Here is a 26,076-nt window from a genome sequence, read left to right as displayed (position 1 = left end):
TGAGCAGGTGGAGTAGAGTAACACCAGGAAGAGTCTCTCTTCTCTCTTTGTTGGCATCCATGCTTCCCCTGAAACATTACCAAACGCCTTCACTTGGGAGCACAAAAAGCATCTTCAAATTTTCTTGTCTTTAAATTCGGCTTGATTGTTTTCTCGATACATATGTCTGTCTTTCATAATAATTTCATGATCAATTCAAAGTGTTCACATCATTGTATAAGTTATATCAGATGATTGTCCTTATACTTAATGTGGCGTTCATAGTTGGAATTTGGAGGCTATCAGATGTATTTCCTGTTCTAGCTTGCCCATTTTAGATCTGTCAAACTCTTACCACCTTGCAAGACTTGGCTGAAACCTTCAAATTTTCTCCATCAAAAATATTGACCATCTCCTTTAACTATGTATAACTGTTTCTGCTTATGATAGTATTTATTACATTATTCCCTTTTATGTCTATTACCTTCTTAAACTGTGAAATTTTGGAAAGCAAAGGCTGTGTTTTTATTTTCCCTTCACTGTGGTGCATGGTCTGGCACAGTGGTTAATGGTGTGTGTGTGTGTGTGTGGGTGTGTGTGTGTGTGTGTGGGTGTGGGTGTGGGTGTGGGTGGTGGTGGTGGTGGTGGAAACAGATACCCGGGGAGATAGGGAAGGTGACAGAAAAGGGATGAGAATTGGAGAAGAAGGAAAAGATAGGTAGTCAGGCTTTTAAACCTGTAACAAATTAGATCATTTTTTCCCATTACATACTAACTTGTGAAATAGGTAATAGACCATGAGAGTTATGTTTTCAAAGCATTTGACACTAGATTCCACTATAATCCTCAAGACATATTCCGTCTTTTGCCATTTTTCTGCTTTGTTAGCCTTCACATTTTTGTGACAACCATTCATCTGGGAGGCTGAGGAGGTTTATAGCCATCATTCATTTATTCATTCATGAGCTGTAAAAAAACATAATTTTAGATAAAATGCCATATCTTTGTTGCATGAAGTGTCATTCCTACATCTCGACATTTCAAGTCATTTGATCAGATGGATTTCACACCATGTAAAACTTAAGAGAGAAATGTATAGTATGTACAAATTGTTATTTTTAAAATCCTTCTTCAACCCCCACATGGCTTCATTTTGTACTTAATTTCTTGCTTTGCTTTTTGAATATAATGATTAAATCTACTTAAAAAAAAATCCATTGCGCTAGTTCTAAAGAAAGACAGTGAGACAAGTAGAACTGTTTCTTTCCTAGCAAACCTGGCCATGCCTCCTTCCCTCCAAAGTGTCGATTATACTTCGTAAAAATAAGAAATCTTTTTCTCTGAAAAAATAAATGCAGAACAGACCCTGAAGGGTTAAGTTTTCCATCACCTTGCTTGCAGTGATCAACACATATTTAATGTGATGTTGGTATCCAGGCACTCCAGGGCAGCTCCAGGCAACCCTCTGAAGTAGACAAAACTATCTTTTCTGTATCCTAACCTCACCTTTCAGAACCCCACTTCTCCCTTGAACAGGTCTGCTCTTCCCCCCTGCCGTGAGACTATTTCTTTTGTTCGCTTCTTGCTGAGACTTTTCCTTGGTGACCTATCAGCTACGAAGGAATTTACAAATTACCCGAGCGTGGTAATTTAAAAAGCAAACAGACCAATCTGGCACACCACCATACCGTTGATTCTCATTATTTGCAGTAGTTATATCCTATAACGTTGCTGTGAACATTGAGTTAGAGAATACTGAAACACTGTTCCTAGGGGAACATCCTAGGTTCCTATGAGCCTCTGGTTACATTCATTCATTGATCAATATTTAACTGTGTTTTATGCATGTTTTTGTTTAAAGTCACATTATTTTGTATATATTGTTGACTCATTAACAGTGAACTCACACCAGCCTCACCATAACACATTCCTGAAGGAAACTCATCTAACACGGGCCTTTTCTCTGTAAAGGCACATCACAACTTTCTTACACTTAGGACCACTAAACAACACTTCAGCACTGCACTTGGAAGCCATTGTAAACAGAGAAATCACCAACAAAACGCACAAAAATGCAAAATATGTGGCACTAAATGAATGCAAAAAGGTTATTTACAGTATAAGAGCTGAAACAAAAAGGCGGAACTTTGTGCCGTTTGACCTCAGCTGGAAAAACGCACAGGTTAGGTGACTCACATTTTTTGCCACATTGTACATATCTGTGAAAAACTACACAAGCATTGCTTTGGGGATTACAAAGAAGCTTTTGGTGCATAGGCAAACTCACAAGTGAGGTGTCTGCAAGTAATGAGGGCGAAGTGTACATTTAAGACACAGAGTTAGACATTTAATATTGGAAATTAAGATAACTGGGTAGGGTAGAAGGAGGTAATATCTTGGTGTTAGGATATCTATATTCAAAAAAACAAAAAACAAAACAAAACACAGTAGTTTCTTCTCGTAAGAATAACCCTGGAAAAAATCTATTATATCTATATTCTTTTATAATATAATTGGAACCCATTAATTTGGTTGCACATGATACTTTTGAAAGCAGGTCGTGGAAAACAGTTAAGGCCTGATAAAAGTCTAAAGTTTAACTTCATAAATCCCAAACTGTGCCTGAAAGGGCCCTTGGAGCATTGCAAGATGTTTTTTAAAATTTCAAGGGAGACATACAGATGTCTCTCAGATATTATGTGAAATAATAGCCGACAGCAGCTCAAAGTTTAAACAGTAGGTTGGTATATTCCTTTTAATAACATTCTATATTTGTGAAGCTGGGTTTTTGGTGGTTGCCATGATAAAAAGAAAGCTTTGGTTATGTTCCGAGATTTGAGAAGTCATGCAGTGCACAACAGGCACCAGGAACTAGGTTGTTAAGTTTAATCAACTTATCCATTTTTGTGACCTAACTGCTTAATCAACACAACTGTTTGGTTTGTGGTTGTTTTGTTTGCTTTTTGTTTTGTTTTGTTTTTAGCCAAGGGGCACCTTGAAAAAATTACTGAGGCTCAGTGAGAGTATTTGAAACAATAGAGTTTGGGAACCTATGGCTTAAGTATTTTTTGGTCTTTGGCATGCTTGTTTTCATCTCTTTGCTTCAGTTTCCATATCTGCAAATGAGGACAGATATTGCCTTTGCTGTAAAGCACTAGCCTAGACCTGGCATTTAGTAGGTTCCAAAGAAATATTTTTCTTTTCTCATCCTGCTGGGATGAAGTTTCTTATTGCAATCAATTAATGAAATACAATTTGTTAAATAAATTAACAATATTATTAAAACTGCAGGTACTAGAGTTACTCATCAGAGCTAGAAAATGAGGAGTTGAAAAGACTTTTATGACAAAACTGATTTTCCTATTACAGACTGCTATTATCCAGTTAATTAACATGGTCCTGTAAGGTTCCCTGTTTTGTTTTCCTAACTCAAGTAATTAGAAATAATTTCATATGAATTTTCAGAAAAATTCAGTAATTTAGTTTTGGTCATTCATTTATTAGGCATTTGTTGAATGCTTACTAGATGCCCCACACGGTTGGAGGGGCCCTGAATGGAGAGGTAAACAAAATAGAAGTCCCTCTCTTCAAGAAATTTATATTCCCCTGGTGGGAGACAGTTTTATGAAGGGTGGTCAATGATTAGATGGCATTTGAGAAGAGAGTTGGAGAAGGAGGAGGAAACAAGCCATAAAAATATTAGGGAAAATGCTCCAGGCCCGGGGGAATGGCAGGTGCAGTCTAAGGATCACTCTGAATGAGATGGGAGCCCTTGATGTGTGCTGAGCTGACTTTGCTCATACAAGGATCATCACCCTGGCTCTGCTGGAGAGAGTAGAATGGATGGAGAAAAAATAGAAGGAAGGAGATCAATCAGGAGGCTTCCAGAAGAATCCAGGATAGAGATGCCAGTAGCCAATCAGTCCTGACTTAGGGGATTTTCTTCTACATTGGGAAAGTGTAATCCCAGCGGTATAGCTTTCTGTCTGCGAAATCCTTCTTCTTGCGTCACCCAAACCCTCCTGTTGCCTCTCCATGTCTTCATCTTTCTACTCCCAGTTAAGCTCTCCTACACATTGGAGCCTCTCTTTTAAATTGTCAGTAATATATTTTTCATGTGTCCTGGTGAAACAACTCTAAATCCTACAGTCCTTTCTCATTTTGCTCCCCTCCAGAAACTGTTGTAGAGAAGATTGAGCATTTGATTGGCAGCCAGGCTCGTAGACTGATGCTGTTCTGTAACTGACAGGGGGTGTGACCCTGGACAAGCACATGATTTTCTTGGGCCTCTGTAATAGGCACACACTAATCTCATAGAGGAGGAGATTTTAGAGGCCAAATACTTTAATTGTGCCATTTTACAAATAAAACCCACTTTTGCAGCCTAACAGATAATAGACCCAGGGAACCAAGAGTAGACCCAACGTAGTTTTTGATGGTTGTAAAAAGGCCTTCCCTGGGAGCACAGAAAGGCAGAATTGAGGCTTGACCCCCCAGTTTCCGGCTTCCAATCCAGTGAATTATACGTTTTGGTGATTCTTTTTACTCTATAAATACTACCTAATGATACAGGTCTTATTATCTTTGGGCCCATTTGCAGACCTTCACTATTTTCCCATGTCTCCTTTAATGTACAGAGGTCCTTGACCAACCAGAACCTAACACTGCTACTTGTTAAAATGAATAAATCAAAAAATAACAGCATGAGAAGTAGGCACATTTACATGCAATTAGCAAACTGCACATGCACAGAACTGTTTATATGGCTTGGATGGGTTTACTGCATGATTAAGGCACAAGAAAGTATTTTAAGCTCATCCATTCGCCTGGTGTTACTTGTGATGGTCAAAAGCGTAGGCTCTGGAACGCCCTCAACTTGCTAGGTGTAACACCCTGGAAAACTGACTTAACAACTCTGAGCCTATTTATACAACTGTAAAATGGGCATTAAATTTTTTGGGAGGGGAGGGGCAGAGGAAGAGAGAGAGAGAAGGTTAAGCAGGCTCCATGCCCAGCCTGGAGCTTAATGCGGGGTTCGATCCCACAACCCTGAGATCATAACCTGAGCCAAAATCAAGAGTTGGACGCTTGACTAGGCCACCCAGGCACCCTAGGCATTATATTTATTTCATTAGGTTGTTACAAGGATTAAATCCTTTAGCTGAATGCCTGGCCCATAGTGGTTGGTAAAAATTATTTCTATATTATGATTATTACAGTCGTTATTATGTATATGTTATCACTTGAGTTCAGTTTTACCATTTACAAAGCATTTTCATATATATTTTATCCTAGAATCCTGTCTGGTAGACAGGGCAAATAGGAATTATTATCTCCATTTTATTAGTGAGGAGAGAGAGAAGCAGAAAAACTGTAAGTGACAAACAGTTTATAGGTGGCAGAGTTGGGCCAAAAACACTTAGATTCCCTGGGTCCACATCCAGGTTATTGATTTATTTATTTTTTCATTTTTAAACTTTGTTTTGGTTTCTGAGCCCTAGTCACTTGAATGAAAACTCATCATCATTAACCTTATGCTGCCGGGTTGTGTCTGTCACTGACTCATCTGCTAAACACACAGATCATTGAAATGTTTGGACACAGTACTATAGTAATATTTTCCTTTTTTCTATTGAGTGAGGTTTTTCATTTTACTTTTCTCCTTTTCAAAAACTAATGATGAAAAGCGCTTGCAATCTTGTCATCTCATCTGTCAGCAGAATTTACCAACTTGCTGTAATTGTTCTGCAGCACATTCCAGAAGAGTGAAAAATGATCAGAGATTATTGTCTCTGTCCACAATGGAAATACAACCAGTTATTGGAACCAGGTTCTGCCCACCCCACCCCTGATTTAGTTAATAAAGTGTGGGAACAAAACTTCTTTCTTCTCTCTTTCTTTTAATAATTCTGTGAAAGAAAATTGAACATCTGTAGATGACTGAGTGAATATTAATAAGGTTGATGGAGAGAGAGAAGGAAAACAAGAAGGAGATGCCAAGGCTTGGAAATTACTATGCGTAATGTGATATTGGCACGAAGACCCCATTTTATGCCTGTCTGACCAATCTCAAGCCTTCATCATAACCACACCTGATTAATTACACTGAGGTAGCCAAAGAAACCAGCAGAATAAAAGTGTGCCCTTTTGGGAATGGGCAACTGTATCATCAGTACTGCAGTGGTCTGCTTCTTGCTTTTTGAAATACAGAGCCCTGGATGGTGGTGCTCCTTATGCCAAGGGGCAGTCTGTGAGTGAACTGTCAGCTTTCAGTCTAGTGACCATTGATCTGAGAAGTTCTCACTAATGCACTGTCTCCCCTCATGCACCATCCTCACCAACTCCACATTCATCTTCTTAGAATTAACAGAGGATGATAGTCTACAGTACATGCTGCATGATTTAGAGGGCTTTAAGCAAGGTGTAACCGATCATGCCTCAGTTTCCTTATCTGTAAAGTGGAGGAAATGGTGTCTACATCATAGGTCTGTGAAGGAAAGTCCTTAGAGAAAACCATGATTGGCACATGAAAAGCACTTAATGTATGTTATCTATTATGATCATTAAAGATATGGAGTATTTTTATTTCTGGGTTTATGGATTAATTCATGCCTTTTCTCTGACACACAATGGATAGGATCTTCATGTAACTACTCACTTTAAAGCTGTTCCATAGCTCCAGTTCTTATCTGATTTATAATGTGAAAAAGATAGACACATTTGGGTATTTGGGTCTATATTCTAATTCTGTTATTAACTAGTTTAGAGACACTGGGCATGCTGTTTCTCAGAATCTTGGTTTTCTATCTCTAAGAATAGAATGATCCTTATTTCACTGTGCTGGTTTTAGCTAAATTGATACTATGAATGAAAGAGCTGTTTAATCCTTGATGGTTGTATAGTTATTGGTAGGTTCACTTTTTAAAAGTGTCTGAATGAATTGATTTCAGAATCTTAAGTAATGATGATGGCAAACATTTTTTAAATGCCTATTATATGCCAGACACTTTACACAAAGTACATTCCTTAATCTTCACAAAAATCATAGAGGAACTTTTATCAACACCGGTTCACAGGGGAGGAAACCAGAGCCAAGAGGATTTTGCCAGTGGTCACACAGGGATTCATATTCAGGCAGTCTTGACTCTGGAATCTATAGTTGCAACCTGTACACTACACGGTTTAGTGACCACATCAGGTATTTCATCTGGACTAACCATTGGCTTGGAGATGATCAATTCTTTTTGCTTATTAAGACTAGAAAAGACTGGGAATAGAGCAAAAAGGGCATTATAGACCAAGTATAGGTACAACTTTTGTTGTTGATGGTGATTTTCTATCTTAGAGTAGATTTCTATGGGTGGAAAAACACACGAATATATTTTTCTTAAAATTAGAAAGCATGTCAAGAGCTAAACAGACTTTTTATACCTACAGGAGGAAGTAATAGAGTGTATTTTTTTAAGAGATAAATCAGGGCAACTTGGTTTTTCTGACTCCATTTAGAGCCAATACCCTCCTCCATAGCCCCCTACATGTAACTGCCCACAAGATCTCTTTTCTGGGAGCTACTTAGCTTTTGCAGCCACACAATATATGGGTGCAGTTGAAGTTTATCAATTTAAAATATGCTGATTCTTCTCTTTTCCTTTGTACCTTTAGACCCCAGAAGAACTAGAGGATGATTCTGACTTTGAGCAGGAAGATTACGATGTGCGCAGCCGGACAAGTGTTCAGACTGAGGACGACCAGCTCATTGCGGGACAGAGTGCACGGGTGAGTGGACATTCAGGACTTGGGTTTCATGCACTGGGGTTGTGAACACCAAATTGGTTTGAGGGGATTTCTGATCCAGGGTCTTGGAATCCCAGAGATTTTGTAGCTCAGAAATCTGTGCTTTCATCTGTGGTTGTTCTTAGCAATTCATATTTTACACAATGGAAATAACCATCACTGCTTCTGATTTCTGTTAACTCCATTCTCTCTCCATCACTTGAAACTTAGCAGTCACATCAATGCAAACAGTTTAAGAGTCTAGTGGATTTTGTTGGGTTTAGCATCATGATGAGATGCTTCAACAGCTAGGGGACACAGGAATGCTCAGATCTTGCATTGGCACAGACACCATAGTGCCGCTTGAAGTCACCGAGCTTGTTAACACAAGAGGCAATGACAAATGGAAAATTAGAGTACTACTTTGTTAATGGCTGGGCTGTTACTGTTACATACTCTGACATAGGGTCTCTCATGAGTAAGACCACATCTTTGAAATTGGTTCAAGGACATCGAAATAGAGACAGAACTCCCCCACCCCCTCCACAATATCTACTTATGGCAAGGGCAGTAGCCCTAGATCTGTCTGCCATAGGATAGAAAAAGAAATTATCGAGACATACTAGAAATATGCCAGCTTAAGACATGGAGCAGGAAGCAACAGAAAGATCATTGCTCTGGCTGACATTTGAACACTCTGGAGCACTCCATGACACTCTCTGCCAACACAAGTGTTTCAAAAGAGGATTCTGACCAATTCTCTTAATCGTATCTCCTTGAGGCGAGTAGATGCAGGTAATCAGGAGATTAAATCTCTGGGGATTCCAAAAGGAGGTGAGATTCTCCTCCCTTTAAAGTTTCAGTTTTTATGTGGTAAAAACAGTCCCATTATAGATTGTGTTCTTATTCTAATTAGAATTACATTCTAATTCTCTGTTAAGTTTTACTTAAGAAAAAATAAGGTAGAGGATGCATGAGTTGAGACAGAGGTGGTAATTTAGAATAGTGGCTAGGAAACCCCAGAAAGCTTACACTGGTTTAGGAATTGTGAAAGAAGAGTAGGAATAGCCAGTCAGAGGTTAAAATAAAGAGGACTCAAAGAAGAATAAGCCTTATGTTGAGTCAAGAAAATCTTTGTACATAAAACCCAATTTTTCTTTCATGCTTTATGTCCTAAGAGTCTCATGCAACAGTGAAATGATTCACAAGATATAGATGGACGCTGATAGAGGAAATGTGAGGGTAAAAGCCAGAATATTAGAGATGCACCAGCTTTGATTTTAGACAGACTTGGTTTTGAATTGTAAAGAGTGGAGTGAGAACCATGCTATGCTCCATTACATGTTGCTTAATTTCTCTGAGCTTCAGTCCTATTATCTGTAAAATGTGAATAATAGACTTACTTGATAGGATTCTTTTGAGGTTTAATTACTTAATATTTGTAAAATAATGAATACAATACCTGACATACATTAAATACTCAATAAAGGATGACTAAAAATTGTCATCCCTTGGAAGAGAAATTATTTTGGATCACAGATTAGTGACAGTAGAAAAGTACACAGAAGAATATGAGACCCCCCTACCCAGAAAATCTTTTGTAGACTCTAAGCCCCACCCCGAACACCCCCCTACCAGTGTTGAAAACTAAGAAATTCATAAAGCTGAGAGGCTTTTGAGCCTGTGTTGGCATAACACTAAATCAGTTCATCCATCAAGTCAATTAATCTTCAAAATTAGGTAAAACCAGCATTTTTATATCAATGACAAAGGGCAAATTTGAGTAATTCATCCAAACATTAATCAATTCAAAGTCAAATTTGATTGACTGCAACTCGGTATTGATACAGTCCAGTATCCATTGACTTGTTTTCTCAAAGACCAAGGCATATTATACTACCCTTACCGTACTTTATAATCACTATCTTGTCAAAACGGCATGATTAGTCCCACTTCTTACCAGGAAGAATGCAGTCCTGTTGTACTTCCCGTTTCGTGCATCTTATGATAGATATCAAGTCAATTAAGTGGAAACAAAAGTCAGATAGCCCCTGTCTGTATCATTTATTATTTTTTTCACCCATTAGGTGAAAAGACAGTAGTCTTGTTTGAAAGGTTTTTCAGCGTGAATTATGAACATGGTCCAGGATGGTAAGAACAAAGTACCCCTATAATCCAGCACTTGCTGATTTGTCTTTGAGATCCATCATGTGGTCTGTGTGATTAACTTGCAGCAGACAGCATTAGTTGTTGAGTCAGCCTATTTTAGCCTGTAATTATATGATGACAAATCAGAGACCTAGAATTATGGCTGTAAGTTGGAAATAAGAGGGTGCATTGAATTGCTGAGATGACAGATGGTCGAACTTTTGACCAGAGAAGTACGGTAGCAGGAGGCAAAAGTTGTCTTTGACAGAAGTAGTTGCTCTTTGCAGTACCCAGTCCTTCCCTGATGTTCATGGACTTCACTTTGTGTTCTCATTCAGATAAATTCTTCCTCTCTGAAAAGGGTAAATTAATCTAATAGGAGGTTAAGGTAGAAGAAAAGCTTTTAGTATCCACTCCCAACTTTTCTCCCAAACTCTGAGATTGGAGTGTTTATTTCCTTTATGTGTCCCTACGTGCTGCTTCTCTACAGCGTTTTATGAGCAAGGGAGAGGCAGAGAATGATCATACTCTGATCTGATCAAATGTAGAAGTAATCAGACCTTATGATCCTAGACATGACATTTTATAAACTGTTTCTTCACAGGTTGATGTGGTTAAAATTGGTCAGCGACAACTCTTGGACACTTACCCTTGGTGATGGAATATATTATTTGGAGGCACACAGACCTTATTTTTAATATGGGCTTGGCCAAGCTGTGTGACTTTGGGCAACTTTCTTAACCTCTCCATGCCTTATCCGTGTATGTGTGTGTGTGTGTCTAGGCGCAGCGTTCTACCTCATAATGTCATTAAGAGAACTGCATGGTAAAATGTCTCACAAGATGTGTCACATGCTGTCAAGTTGACAAAGAAGATGATGATGATGCTTATAGCATAACGTAGTTCTTCATTACAAGGCTGGTCAAATAATTGAACCTAAAAAAGCATGGACAATTTAGTAAATCATGAAAGTTTTTACTTGACTAAATGGGGCAATTACCTCAATTTTCCCATTTACTTCGTGGTCTGAGACTGGTAAAAGTCAAAGGACCCACTCTTTAACTGCTTATATTTATTATTCTGCTTTAAAACCAAGTAAGTAGGAATGGAAACAGTGAGTTTTAGCCCTTTTAATCATTATTTATAAACATTCTTGTACTTGAAGCCTAAATGTGAGGGTCTTGCTCTAGTTTAAGGAACTAACACTTGTCAGTTTGGAAGCCCATAGACTTCAAATGTCATTTCTCTCTTTGAGATTGGAAAAATAATCATATCAAAAACTCCTGAGATTTAGATTGAAGAAAAGATTCTGGGCCAAGTGATTATTGGCTTGTTTCAGTGATTTATACTTTTATTTAGTAAGTAGAGTTTATAACTTCAATCACAAAAAAAAAAAAAAAGGCTGGCTGTTCAGAGGAAAGGCTGGGAGCCTGGGTGGGGGCACAGGAAATTCTGTGGATTCAAGTCTCTGATGCCACAATTTCGGGCCCCAGATCAGCCAGATCAATGATCTGTAGAGCTGTGCTTGACTACTGTGCATAGAAGGAGCAGAAACTCTCAGACCACCCCAGGTGATCACATCAGAGAAACAGAAAAGCTGATTTGTTCCCTTTCCTTTTGGCCATGAAAATCACTTTTCTCATGTTCACTTAGTTTGAGGGAAGGAACAATTGCATGTTACATATTTTGTATTCAACTTGATTTGAATGTAGTCAGCCTCTTTTTTTTTCTAGCTAGAATGACTTTAATGTGTTAACATTTCAAACTGCTGAGTTACATTGATAAGACCTAATTAAAACTCATGTGTTGAATTTTAATTTGATTAACTTGCAAATTTCTCAGTTTGTGATCTACTGTTTATAGATAACCTTTTTTTTTTTAATTCCAGTTTCAGAAAAGGTCAATTATGAATTTTTAAAAGCCAGGAGCATTTTAAGAATATTTAGGAAAAGACTTTGGCTCATCGATAGCTACATAAGCAGAAGCAAAAGTAATGACACTTGCACCCAAGTCACACACCATTAAGTGCATTATGCGGGTCGAGCACCCCTAGAGTCAAAATAACATCTTCTTTTGTAAATCTGCTTTGAAGGGGACATTTTTTTCCCCTTCAGAATTGTGCCCTTAGAAAATGTTTGTCAGTTCTGGTAAATTCTCTTGAACTATTTTGACGCAGTAAGTGGAAAAATGGTTACACAGTCAATCAAAAGATATTTATTGAGCTTCTATTCTTTGCAGGATGCTGAAACCTCTACCCTAAGGAAGCTCAGAGAGAAGTCAGAAGTAGAGCATTAATAGGAATTAGAGAGTGGAGCAAGGAAGTTAATACTCAAATCCTAAATTATACAACTGAAACTCATGTGATATAGTTGAAAGATAAATGTACACCCTTCAATGCACAAATTAACTCTTTTGAGACAATGAAAGTTTCATTGCTTTACATCTGGGGATTGAATGTAGAGTCTGGAGTTCTGCCGGGTAGTTTTACAGATTCTTCGACAGAGAAGTACCTAGTGAATGGCTTAAATGATGATGGTCAGGACTTGTGAGGTCTAAGTAAAACATGATTATCAGCTTTATATGAGGAGGACAAATTAATGTAGGATAGAAGCATCATCAGACAAGGATGCTTCAGGAGAAAATTGCATATTTAACTTCTGCAAATCCAAATCTATCTCAAATGCATTGGAATAGCTGTCTTGTTATTAGTACAATATTGTATATGTGAGTTTGTAACCAACTCTTTGGTTATATATTAACCACCTTTTTTGGATACAGTTTTTAAAGTATTTTAAAATATCTTTCAGAAATACAGTGTTTTAAATATTTTAACTACAGTATTTGTACCAGTCTGTTTTTTTAAATATGGATTGTAATTTCTGTATATACACATGCACACTCACACACATACACATATGTACACACATACACAGAGACTCACATGCTAGTTATATAAAGTCACACACGTGCATGCATGGAAGTTAGTAAACATGGCTGTGTATTAGTAAAATGTATCTGTGCAGGTAATAGTCCGGGACACCTTCATGCAAATCAAAGACACCCCTTACTCTGGCAGATAAAGCCTCATCTCTAGGTTGCTCAGCCTGGTGAGACAATGCCCCACTGGGATGGGATCATTGTGCAGTGTCTAACCTGCATGGTTGCACATGGTGATCTAGTTGTGCTCAATAATTAAGCATGGTGTTAGTTGACCTGGGTATGAATCCTATTCCTGCAGCTTATTAGTTGTGTAATATTGAGAATTTAATTTCTCTGGGCCTTAGTATCATCATTAATAAAATAATAATACTATTATTAATCTTGTAGAGTGATTAAGTAAATTAAGTTATTTTATAAACATAAGCCTCTTAGCACACGACCTGGTATACATTTCTGTACTCAAGGAATCCTGTCAATCTTCTATTTACGTATAGTCCCGTAGACCCTGGGCCCATCCCTGTCTTTCATGGCACCTAGATAATAAGCTAGAGAGGTAGCTGGAAAGGAAAACTAATACAGACGTGATGATAACATATTAGCAGTACTCCCATATATGCTTTCATTTTTTTTGACAGAACACATTTATTATTTCATTTGCTGTCCACCATAACACTTTGAGGTAATTGTTTACTATTCTTAGATCTGAAGAATATAAGAATATGATCCAGTAACAAATAGGTCTTAACCTAAGTCAGTGACTGAGCCGTTTTCCAGAGCTTATGTCCACTGATGTTTTTATTAGAAATCAACTACCATGGGTAGGGGGATGGGGTAATTGGGTGATTGGCATTAAAGAGTGCACTTGATGTAATGAGCACTGGGTGTTATCTGCAACTGATGAATCACTAAATTCTACCCCGAAACTAATAATACACTATATGTTAACTAACTTGAATTTAAATAAAACCAAACAAAAAAAAGAGAAAGAAATCAACTACCTTTCCTTCCAACAATTCACTTACATTGGGAGGAGCTTTATAATTAAGGAAGCAGAGTTTTCTTGTATGTGTTATTTTACTTGTCCTTTGCAAATCATGCTCTCATTGGTGAATACAAATATCCCAGAACCATAGGGCTACTAGTGCTGTCGTACTTACCCACATGCTCCTTTCTCTGAATCAGGTTGCACATGGTTCTAAGAAGATGCAGTGAGGTGATGCCAAACATCACATTCAGGGCTTGCTACATACATGGTGTTTAACAGATATGGTTGATTGTCTTCATTTGTGATACTTATATTCTGCAAAGTCACCATGAACACTTAATTAGCAACTATAGAGTCATTGCTTCTAGAGGAAATAGAGGGTTAGGTTCCTGAGAGCTGCTAGTCTCAACATTTTGTTTCAACCAATCAATAAATAATGTTTAACGAATGTTTCTTCTCAGATACTTTATTTTATAGTTTTGATTCATTATCATGGAACTCATGGCCAAGAGCACTATAGCCCCTGCCTGCATGAAGCTTATCTAACGCACGTATATTTCTCCATAAGGCACATCACAGCCTCTCTATTCTTAGGGGCACTAGGCAGCACTTGAGCACTATGCATGGGGGCCATTTTAAATAGCAAAATTACCAACAAAGAGCACAAAGATGTGGAAAATGTGGCACTAAATAGACGACAGAAAGGACATTTGTTTAGTGCTGAAACAAGAAGACAGAAAATTTGTTGTTCAACCACATCCGGAAACAGGCCTGTTAGGTGACTCAATTTTTTTGCAACTCTGTGCTTGTCTGTGAATGACCAAAAGTATCACAAGTCTTGATTTTAGGGTTGCCAATAAATTTTAGAGAATAGGCGAATTTGTAAATAAAGAATCCATGAATGACGAGAATCGGTTCTTGCTTTTCTATATTCCCTTACCGAGCAACTATTGAAAATCGACCTTTGCTTCCTAAACCTGTATTTTATCCCATCACAACTTATTCTACATACTTATAGACTCTATGGTTAGCGATGGTTACCTCAGGATTTGCACAGAGGAGGTGGAAGAAGGCTGGGTCTAGGTATGCCATCCCTGAAATGCCCTGGGCTAGGGGATTGTTAGGTATCTAACCATGGATTCCTTCATTAACACTCATGGCAAGTCTCTCCACCACCCCCCCAACTTGGATGCTCAGATATTGTTTAAAATTCCTGTCCTTCCTAGCGACAGAAAGCCTTTTTTTTCCTTTTTCTTTTTCTTTTTCCTTCTCTGAACAGATTTCAGTGTTGAAAGAGGTGCATTCTTTCATCTGGTAAAAGTTTCCTGAGACCAAATATAAAAATTGTCAAGAATAGATTCTTTTGAACAAACATATGTCATCAAAGAGACACAGAAGTTCTCTTACTGTCAGTGTGCACCTACCTTTTGGATCTCTATATTTTCTGTGTATAGGAATAGGGATGGGATTTGGGGGACCTTACCAGTCTGCGCTTTTGCCTTCCTAGGAATGGAGAAAACATCCTTTCTGGAGTGGTGGGGCAGCCTGTGAACTTGTCAGGGTCTGGCTTTGCCATTAGCTTGAGGCAAAGTCAATCTACTGTCTGTATTTACTTTGTCACCATTAGTCACACTGTTTCTGTAACCCACACAGGCCATCATGGCGCAACTACCGCAGGAGGAGAAGGCAAAAATAGCTGAGCAGGTGGAGATATTCCACCAAGAGAAAAGCAAGCTGGATGCCGAAGTGGCCAAATGGGATGACAGCGGCAATGATATAATTGTGCTGGCCAAGCAGATGTGTATGATCATGATGGAAATGACAGACTTCACAAGGTGAGGCCCAGAGACAGGAAGATCATTTTCTCATTAAGCCCTGAAGTGTAACAGTGTATATTAGCATGTGAAAGCCTGCTGAAAAATTAAAATACTACATCAAAGCAAGCTAGTGGTATTATAAAATTTACATGTGTAAGTCAAAATGATCTGGACCTAATTCTTAGCAGATAGTCAAGGAGGACAGATTCATTTTTGTGATTATTATTGTTTTAATTATCTATCAGTCATAAAGTCAGTCATAAAATCTAACCCCTTGGGGTTGAGTGACTCATTTTTGTTCTGTGTTGTTTTGCAGTGTATTTAAATACTGTTTTGAAGATGAGGTGAATGATTTGTTCATATCCCTTTGGAAAAAAAGTATATCGATGCATATGTGTGTGCATCTGTACATGTAATAGTCTGAATGCTAGGTCATGACCTAGCATTAATTTCAGCTCATGTTCTACCTTTGCATATAAAGAATCAGGTTCAACAATCTGATTCCATAATTTTGACAGGGAAATTAAAAATTGTATAACTTTTATTCCCTTTTGCTCTCAGCACTGCTTTTTTATTGTTATGTTAATCACCATATATTACATCATTAGTTTTTGGTGCAGTGTTCCATGATTCATTGTTTGTTCATAACACCCAGTGCTCCATGCAGAACGTGCCCTCCTCAATACCCATCACCAGGCTAACCCATCCCCCTACCCCCCTCCCCTCTAGAACCCTCAGTTTGTTTTTCAGAGTCCATCATCTCTCATGGTTCGTCTCCCCCTCTGACATACTCCCCTTTTCTTCCTCTCCTGTTATCTTCTTCTTTTTCTTTTTTCTTAAAATATGTTGCGTTATTTGTTTCAGAAATACGGAACTGGAGGGTGTTATGCTGAGTGAAATAAGTCAATCAGAGAAAGACATGTATCACATGACCTCACTGATATGAGGAATTCTTAATCTCAGGAAAGAAACTGAGTGTTACTGGAGTGGTTGGGGGTGGGAGGGATGGGGTGGCTGGGTCAGCACTGCTTTTAATAAATCAAGAGACCCTTCAGAATTTTGTCAGGAGCCTTTTCTTCTCCAGGGGTCATTGCTGTTTCTGCCACTGCAATTTTAATCTCCTCTTTAAAGGGAGGTGACATTTCTGCCCTTCCTACTACACAAAGGGCAAATCAAGGGAGAGCAAAGCTCAATGAAAAAAAAAAAAAAGCCTGGATTTTGAAGCTGAATACCAGGTGATTTTGGACCAGCCTCTTACTGTGTTTGTTTATTTTGCAAAATGGGGAAATAATGCTTTTCTCATCAACTTCACAGGAGAGTTTTAAAATCCAAAGAGGTAATGTGTTTATAAATTATGTTGCTATACAAATGTAAGCTATCACTTTATTGTAATTTTCCCCCCCTGGGAAACACAAATACACATGAGCAGAAGTGTTTTAATGATTAAACATGATAGTGGTTAATAAAACTATGTAAGATATATGGCAATGTCAAAGTATCACCTTATGGGTGACAATATTTTTAATGATTATTGAATGCTTCTAATAAGAGAAGGCTGCAATTGATTTTAGGCTATAATAAAATATAGAATATCTCTGCTTCATCCCCCTTACCCTTTGCCTCTGGCCAATATATACTAATGACATTGCTGGGCCCTTTCTCTAAATATTTTTAAATTGTTTTTGACTTCGGTGGAATTACTTTAGTGTTATGAGGGTGACCTTTGAGACTTTTAAATGTCATTGTATTCATTAGAAGTTCAAATTTGTACATTTGGTTAGTCTTTGTTGGCTTCACAGATTTATTTCACACACGAAAAATAATAATAGGAAAAAACAGTCTGAGCCATTATTTCGGTCTGAATTTGCTATGAATCAGACTATCCTGGCAGCCTCAGTCATTGCTTTTCTAGGCCTGTGATGACTTAATTTGCTTGTTTTCAAGATTGTATTAGTATTTTATCTGATGGATATTATGGAATCCATTAATAACATCACTTGAACAATTAATCTCATTAGTTTAAAGTGAATAATGAATCTAGTCAAGTTGCTAGTTTAGATCAGAAGAACGTTTTATAATGCTCCAGATTATAAACTGTGGTCAAGGAAGAGAGAGAGATTTGAGAGGGGCTTGTTAGATGACGTTAAATAAGATGGACTTTCTATTAGTCAAAGTACAGTTTTAAAAGTGAAAAGAAGGCCACTTCAATTTCCTAGGGATTTCATATAATCACTTTATGCTGATTTGAGTAATGAAATATCTAGAATGCTACTGGTTATCATTTTTCCCACCGCCTGATGAGTAGTTTCGTGCCTCTTTGTGAGGACAGAGGGAGGAGCACAGAAATTAACAATGAGAGAAACAGAAGAGGGCGTGCATTGGCAATAGAACACAGGAGGCTGTGCTTTTGCTGCTGCCTCCATCTGCAGAGTCTCTTCCTTGACCGAGAGGAAGCTGACTTGAGCCTTTATTTTGGTGGACTGTCACCTGAGTTCTCTACACTTAACCATACACAGTATTATTATTATTGTCCTTGCATTTTCTGCTTCAAGGAGGAATAATTTCAGCTGTATACCTCTAAGGAGCCCAATGTACTGTATTCTGTATTTAAAGGAAAGGCGATAGCTGGTTAGGAATCAAAACTTGACTCTTCTCAAATCATATGTTTAAATGGCATCTGGGGGCAAAAAAATACCCTTGCATTTATTGTCTTGTTGTTTCATTCTTATCAGTCGCTAACTCATTAATTTGATTCAGTAATTTCAGTGATCTACACTCCATTATTATTAAAATTGGAGAGGTTCTGCCTCATTATTTGTGAAATAACTTCTTCATGGAGGATAAAACTAATTATGCCTCATGTCTCTTTCCTGTTGAGTTCTTGACTTCTATCTCATGGGCAATGGCAGAAGCACTGTCCTGCAGAAGGTGAATCCATATTTCTGATGTCATTCTCAGTAAGAAATAGCATATACCAGTCTTCTGTCCCAATAACATAAGGTGTGCAGATGGCAGAAGCTCAGAAAAGAAACCCAAGTTTAATTGTATAGCAAGGAACAAAGCTGCCTTTTGAGACCGACTGTAACTTCTGATCTGTAAGGAAAAGGATTTAGGCTAAGAAAAGTGACTTTCAGGGCACAGTCAACTGTAAAATGCTAAGCACTAGGCTCAAAAAACATATAATCATCCCATTCTTCCCAAACTTCATTTCTGCTTTAGAATAGACACTCAGTACCTCAGCCTAGGTGTCATTTGACCAGTCTTTCAGTTCCAGTTCTTGACACTTTTCTTTTCATTCCAAGTCACATCTGGCCATTAAAGGGCAACCATCTGCCTCCCTTTACACCAACACCCTCAATTAGTTCTGTTCATAGAAAAAAATAAAAGTACTGAGTTTGCTATATAGTGCCTACCTTTTTAAAAAATTTTTATTGAAATATAGTTGACACATGATACTATATTAGTTTCAAGTGTACAACGTGATGCTTTGACAATTTCATATGTTATGCTCACCACAAGTGTAGCTACCAGTACAACTGACTGTATTCCCTATACTGTGCCTTTCACCTCCATGGTTTATTTATTCCATAACTGGAAGCCTGTATTTCCCTCTTCTCTTCATCCATTTTACCAGTACCCCCATCCCCTCTCCTCTCTGGCAACCATCACTTTATTCTCTGTATTTATGGATCTCTCTGATGTGTGTGTGTGTGTGTGTGTGTGTGTGTGTGAGAGAGAGAGAGAGAGAGAGAGAGAGAGAGAAAGAGAGAGAGACCTCATTATTCATTCATCTATTGATGGACACTTGGGTTGCTTCCATATCTTGGCTATTGTAAATAATGTTGCAATAAACATATGGGTGCATATATCTTTTTGAATTAGTGTTTTCATTTCCTTTGAGTAAATACCCAGTAGGAAAATTACAGGACTATAGGGTATTTCTATTTTTAATTTTTTTTAGAAACCTCCATACTGTTTTCTGTAGTGGCTGCACCAATTTACATTCCCACCGACAGTGCACATCCAAACCAACACTAGTTATTTCTAGTCTTTTTGATTCAAGCCATTCTAATAAGTTATAAGGTTATATCTCATTGTGGTTTTGGTTTCCATTATTCTGATGATTAGCAATATGGAGCATCTATTCATGTGTCTCTTGGCTATTTGTATGTCTTTTAAAAATGACTATTCAGGTCTTCTGCCCATTTTTGAATTGGATTGTTTGTTTTAGTGTTTAATTGTATAAGTTCTTTATATATTTTGGATATTAACTCCTTTTTGGATATATCATCTGCAAATACCTACTCCTATTCAGTAAGCTGTATTTTTGTTTTGTTAATGGTTTCCTTCACTGTGCAAAGGTTTTTTTTTTTTTAGTGTAGTCTCAATAGTTTATGTTTGCATTTATTTCCCTTGCCTGAGGAGACATATCTAGAAAAATGTTGCAAAGGCCAGTATCAGAGAAATTACTATGTTTTCTTCTTGAAGTTTGTGGATTCAGGTCTCGCATTTATGTCTTTAATCCATTTTGAGTTTATTTTTGTGTATGGTATTAGAAAGTGATCCAGTTTCATTGCTTTTGCAGATAGCTATCTTCATCTGGCTTTGGTATCAAGGTAATGCTGGCCTTGCAGAATGTATTTGGAAGGTTTCCTTTCTCTTCCATTTTTGGAATAGTTTGCAGAGAATAAGTATTGATTCTTCTTTAAATGTTTGACAGAATTCACCTGTGAATCTGGTCCTGGACTTTTGTTTGTTGTGAGTTTTTTTTTAATACAAATCCAGTTGCATGACCATTCAGATTTTCTATGTCTTCCTGATTCAATTTTGGAAGAGTGTATGTTTTCTAGGTATTTATCTCTTTCTTGTGTTATCCAATTTGTTGACGTATAATTTTTTTGTAGTACGCTCTTAGAATCATTTGTATTTCTGTGGTGTCAGTTGTTACTTCTCCTTCTTCATTTCTGATTTTATTCATTTGGGTCCTCTCTCTTTTTCTCTCCAGTCTGGCCGAAGGCTTACTGATTTTGTTTATCTTTTAAAGAAGCAGGTCTTGGTTTCATTAATGTTTTTCTATTATTTTTAGTTTCTTTTTCATTTATTTCTTCTCTGATCTTTATTACTACCTTTCTACTAACTGTGAACTTTGTTTGTTCTTTTGTCTAGTTCCTTTAGGTTAGATTGTTTGAGGTTTTTCTCATTTCTTGAGGTAGGCCTGTAGTGCTAAAAACTTACCTCTTAAAATTGCTTTAGCTGCATTAGAAACATTTTAAACTGTCGTGTTTTCATTTATTGGAACATGTACACCATTTACATTTAAAGTAATTATTGATTGGTATGTACTTATTGCTATTTTGTTCATTGTTTTCTGGTTGTTTTTATAGTTCTCTGTTCCTTTCTTCTTGTTCTCTTTCTTGTGATTGGTGACTTTCTGTAGTGTTATGATTGGCTTTCTTTCTCTTTATTTTTTGTGTATCTAGTCTAGGTTTTGATGTGTGGTTACCATGAGATTCATATATAACATCCTAAGTATACAGCAGCCCATATTAAATTGATGGTTACTTAAGTCCAAACACTTTCTGAACAATTTCATTTTTATTCCCCTCTCCACATTTTGTGTGTATGTTATATTTTACATTTTCTTTATTTTGGAAGTCCTCTTCACTAATTTTCTTTAAGATTTTATTTTGTGTATGTTATATTTTACATTTTCTTTATTTTGGAAGTCCCCTTGACTAATTTTCTTTAAGATTTTATTTTGTGTATGTTATATTTTACATTTTCTTTATTTTGGAAGTCCCCTTGACTAATTTTCTTTAAGATTTTATTTTGTGTATGTTATATTTTACATTTTCTTTATTTTGGAAGTCCCCTTGACTAATTTTCTTTAAGATTTTATTTTGTGTATGTTATATTTTACATTTTCTTTATTTTGGAAGTCCCCTTGATTAATTTTCTTTAAGATTTTATTTTAATTCCACTTAGTTAACGTACAGTGTTACATTAGTTTCAGGTATACAATATACTGATGCAACAATTCCGTACATCACCTGGTGCTCATCACAAGTGTACTCCTTAATCCCCATCACTGACTTAACCTATCCCCCACCCACCTCCTCTCCTGTAACCGTCAGTTTGTTCTTTATAGTTAAGAGTCCAATTCTTGGTTTCTCTTTCTCTCTCTCTCTTTCTTTTGCCTTATTTATTCATGGAGTGCATGTAGGGGTGCATGTATCATTTTGATTAGTGTTTTTCTCTTCTTTGTGTAAATACCCAGTACTGCATTGCTGCATTATATGGTAGTTCTATTTTTAACTTTTTGAGGAACCTCCATACTGTCTTGCACAGTAGCTGCACCAGTTTGCATTTCCACCTTTCTCTACATCCCTACTAACACCTGTTGTTTGTTTTGTTGATTTTAGCCATTGTGACAGGTGTGAGGTGATATCTCATTGTAGTTTTGATTTGCATTTCTTTGATGAAGACTGATAAGCATCTTTTCTTGTGGGGCGCCTGGGTGGCTCAGATGGTTAAGTGTCTGCCTTGGGCTCAGGTCATGATCCCAGGGTCCTGGGATTGAGTCCCACATGGGGCTCCCTGCTTCTTGGGAGCCTGCTTCTCCCTCTGCCTCTCTCTCTCTCTCTGTCTCTCATGAATGGACAAATAAAATCTTTTAAAAAAACAGAAACAACAACAACAAAAAAACATCTTTTCATGTGTCTGCCAGCTATCTGTATGTCTTCTTTGGAGAAATGTCTGTTCATGTCTTCTGCCCATTTTTAAAATTGGATTGTTTCTTGGGTGTTGAGTTTGATAAGTTCTTAATATATTTTGGATACTGTTTGTCAGATATATCATTTGCAAATATGTTCTCCCATTCTGTGGGTTTCCTTTTAGTTTTGTTATTGGTTCCCTTTGCTATGCAGAAGCTTTTTATTTTGGTGAAGTCCCAGTAACTTATTTTTGCTTTTGTTTCCCTTGCCTCAGGGGTCCTATCTAGAAAAAAGTTGCTCAGGCCAATATCAGAGAAGTTACTGTTTGTGTTCTCTTCCAGGATTTTGATGGCTTCCTGTCTCACATTTAGTCTTTAATCCATTTTGAATTAATTTTTGTCTATGGTGTAAGAAAGCAGTCCAGTTTCATTATTTTGCCTGCGGTTGTCCAGTTTTCCCAACACCATTTGTTGAAGAGACTGTCTTTTTCCCATTGTATGTGCTTTCCTGCTTTGTCGAAGATTAATTGTCCATATAATTGTGGGTTTATTTCTGGGTTTTCTATTCTGTTCCATTGATTTATGTGTCTATTTTGTACAGTACCATACTGTTTTGATTACTGTAGTCTTGTAATATAACTTGAAGTCCAGAATTGTGATACCTCCAGCATTGCCTTTCTTTTTCAAGGTTGCTTTGGCTATTTGGAGTCTTTTGTGGTTCCAAACAAAATTTAGGATTGTTGGTTCTAGCTCTGTGAAAAATGCTGGTGGTATTTTGATAGGGATTGCATTAGATGGATAGATTGCTTTGGGTAGTATAGACATTTTAACAATATTTGTTCTTCCAACCCATGAGCCTGGAATGTCTTTCCATTCTTTTTGTTGTCTTCAATTTCTTTTATCAATGTTTTATAGTTTTCAGAGTACAGACATTTCACCTCTTTCACCTGGTTAGGTTTATTCTTAGGTATCTTATTATTTTTTTTTTTAAAGATTTTATTTATTTATTTGAGAGAGAGAGAGAATGAGAGATAGAAAGCACGAGAGGGAAGAGGGTCAGAGGGAGAAGCAGACTCCCTGCTGAGCAGGAAGCCCGATGCGGGACTCGATCCCGGGACTCCAGGATCATGACCTGAGCCGAAGGCAGTCGCTTAACCAACTGAGCCACCCAGGCGCCCGGTATCTTATTATTTTTTGATGCAGTTGTAAATGGAATTGTTCTCTTAATTTCACTTTCTACTGCTTCATTATCAGTGTATATAAATGTAACAGTTTTCTCTATGTTGATGTATCCTGTGACCTTATTGAATTCATTTATCAGTTCTAGTAGTTTTCTGGTGGATTCATTTGGGTTTTCTATATAGAGTATCATGTCCTCTGAAAATAGTGAAAATTTTACTTCTTCCTTGCTGTTTTGAATGCCTTTTATTTCTTTTTATTGTCAGATTGCTGTGGCTAGGACTTCCAGTATTTTATTGAATAAAAGTGGTTAAGAGTGGACATCCTTGTGTTGTTCTGACCTTAGGGAGGAGACTCCTAGTTTTTCCCCATTGAGGATGATGGTAGCTGTGGCTTTTTCATAATAGTCTTTATTATGTTGAGGTATATTCCCTCTAAACCTACTTTGTTGATGGTTTTTTCATGAATGGATATTGTACTTTGTCAAATGCTTTTTCTGCACCTATTGAAATAATCATATGGTTCTTACCCTTTCTCTTATTGATGTGATGTATCACACTGATTGACTTGCGGATATTGATCCACCCTTGCAACTCAGGAATAAATCCCACTTGACTGTGGTGAATGATTTTTTTTAAATGTATTGTTGGATTCAGTTCACTAGTATTATGTTCAGGATTTTTACGTCTATGTTCATCAAGGATATTGACCTGTGGTTTTCTTTTTTAGTGGTGGTTTTATCTGGTCTTTGTATCATGGTAATGCTGACCTCATAGCATGAATTTGGAAGTTTTCCTTCCTGTTCTATTTTTTTGTACAGTTTGAGAAGAAGAGGTATTAACTCTTCTTTGAATGTTCTATAGAATTTGCCTGGGAAGCCATCTGGTCCTGGACTTTTGTTTTTTGGGGAGTGTTTTGATCATTGATTCAATATCTTTACTGGTTATCAGTTTGTTCAAATTTTCTATGTCTTCCTGTTTCAGTTTTGTTAGTTTATATGTTTCTATGAATTTATCCATTTCTTGTAGGCTGTCCAATTTGTTGGCATATAATATTTCATAATATTCTTTTATAATTGTATGTATTTGTCCTCTCTCGTTTGTGATTTTATTTTTTTTTTTGAGTCCTTTCTCTTTTTTTTCTTGATAAGTCTGGCTAGAGATCAATTTTACTGATTTTTTTCAAGGAACCAGCTCTTGGTTTCATTGATCTAGATGTTCTATTGTTTTAGTTTCTGCATCATTTTTTTCCTGCTCTAATCTTTATTATTTTCTTCCTTCTGCTGGTTTTAGGTTTTGTTTGTTCTTTTTCTAGCTCCTTTAGGTGTAAGGTTAGGTTGTTTATTTGAGATTTTTTCTTTTTTCTTGAGGTTGGCTTGTACTGCTATAAACTTCCCTCTTAACACTTCTTTTGCTGCATTCCAGAGGTTTTGGACCATTGTGTTTTCATTTTCATTTGTTTCCATGTACTATTTTTTATTTCTTCTTTTAGTTTCTTGTTGACCCATTCATTGTTTAGTAGCATGTTATTTAACCTCCATATGTTTGTGGTCTTTCCAGATTTTTTTTCTTGTGCTTGACATGCCCTTAAGTAATTTTTAACATGCAATTGATTTTACTACTTTTGTCTTTTAATCTTCACACTAGCTTATAGTGATTGATCTACTATCTCTACTGTATGTTCGCTTTTGCTCATGATCTTTTTTTCATAATTTTCTTCCAATTATGACTTTTTTCTTTTCCATTTAAAGAAGTTTCTTTAACATTTCTTGTAAAGTTGGTTTAGTGGTGATGAGTTCTTTTACTTTTGTGTGGGAAACTTTTTATCTCTCCTTCAATTCTGAATAATAACCTTGCCTGTTAGAGTATTCATGATTGTAGGTTTTTTTCCTTTCAGCACTTTGAATATATCATGACACTGCCTTCTGGCCTGCAAAGTTTCTGCTGAAAATCATCTGATAGTTTTAGGGGGTTTCTCTTGTATGTTACTAGTTTCTTCTCTCTTGCTGCTTTTAAAATTTTATCTTTACTCTTCAGTGTTTTAATTACTATGTGCCATGGTGTGGGCCACCTTGGGTTTATCTTGTTTGCAACTCTCTGTGCTTCCTGAACCTGGATGTCTGTTTCTTTCTCCAGGTTAGATAAGTTTTCAGTTGTATGTCTTCAAATAAGTTTTCTGCCCCTTTTGGTCTCTCTCTTCTCCTTCTGGGACTTTTATAATGCAAATGTTTGTTCATTTGATGCTGTTTAAGCAATCCCTTAACATAATTTTGTTTTTTAAAATTTTAATTTTATTTATTTTTTTGCTGTTCAGCTTAGGTGCTTTCCAGTACTCTGTCTTTCAGGTTGCTAATCCATTCTTCTGTATCCTCTGATCTACTGTTGATTCCCTCTAGTGTATTTTTCATTTTGGTTTTTGTATTCTTCAACTCTGGTTCTTTTTTATATTTTCTCTTTTTTGAAGTTCTCACTAAGTTCCTTCACTCTTCTCTCCAGTCCAGTGGGCATCTTTATGGCCATTACTTTGAACTCTTTATCAGGTAT

The 26,076-nt window shown here is 37.0% G+C and overlaps 1 protein-coding gene across 6 annotated transcripts in view; it reads left to right on the top strand.

Annotated features, from left to right (window-relative positions):
* CTNNA2 (catenin alpha 2) overlaps positions 1 to 26,076 on the top strand; it is a 944,211-nt gene that overhangs the window by 857,636 nt on the left and 60,499 nt on the right. For all 6 annotated transcript variants that reach the window (XM_028122408.1, XM_028122407.2, XM_028122406.1 and 3 more), the window contains 2 exons: positions 7,642 to 7,755; positions 15,479 to 15,660. In XM_028122408.1, coding sequence (XP_027978209.1) covers positions 7,642 to 7,755; positions 15,479 to 15,660 — 296 coding nt within the window. The remainder of the gene's footprint in view (positions 1 to 7,641; positions 7,756 to 15,478; positions 15,661 to 26,076) is intronic.

This window comes from Eumetopias jubatus, unplaced genomic scaffold (assembly GCF_037043125.1).
Source record: "Eumetopias jubatus isolate StellerSeaLion01/CBP00866 unplaced genomic scaffold, mEumJub1_p1.0 scaffold_9, whole genome shotgun sequence".
NCBI lineage: Eukaryota > Metazoa > Chordata > Mammalia > Carnivora > Otariidae > Eumetopias > Eumetopias jubatus.
The sequence above is the reverse complement of the archived record's forward strand: the minus strand, read 5'-3'. Positions and strand labels throughout refer to the sequence as shown.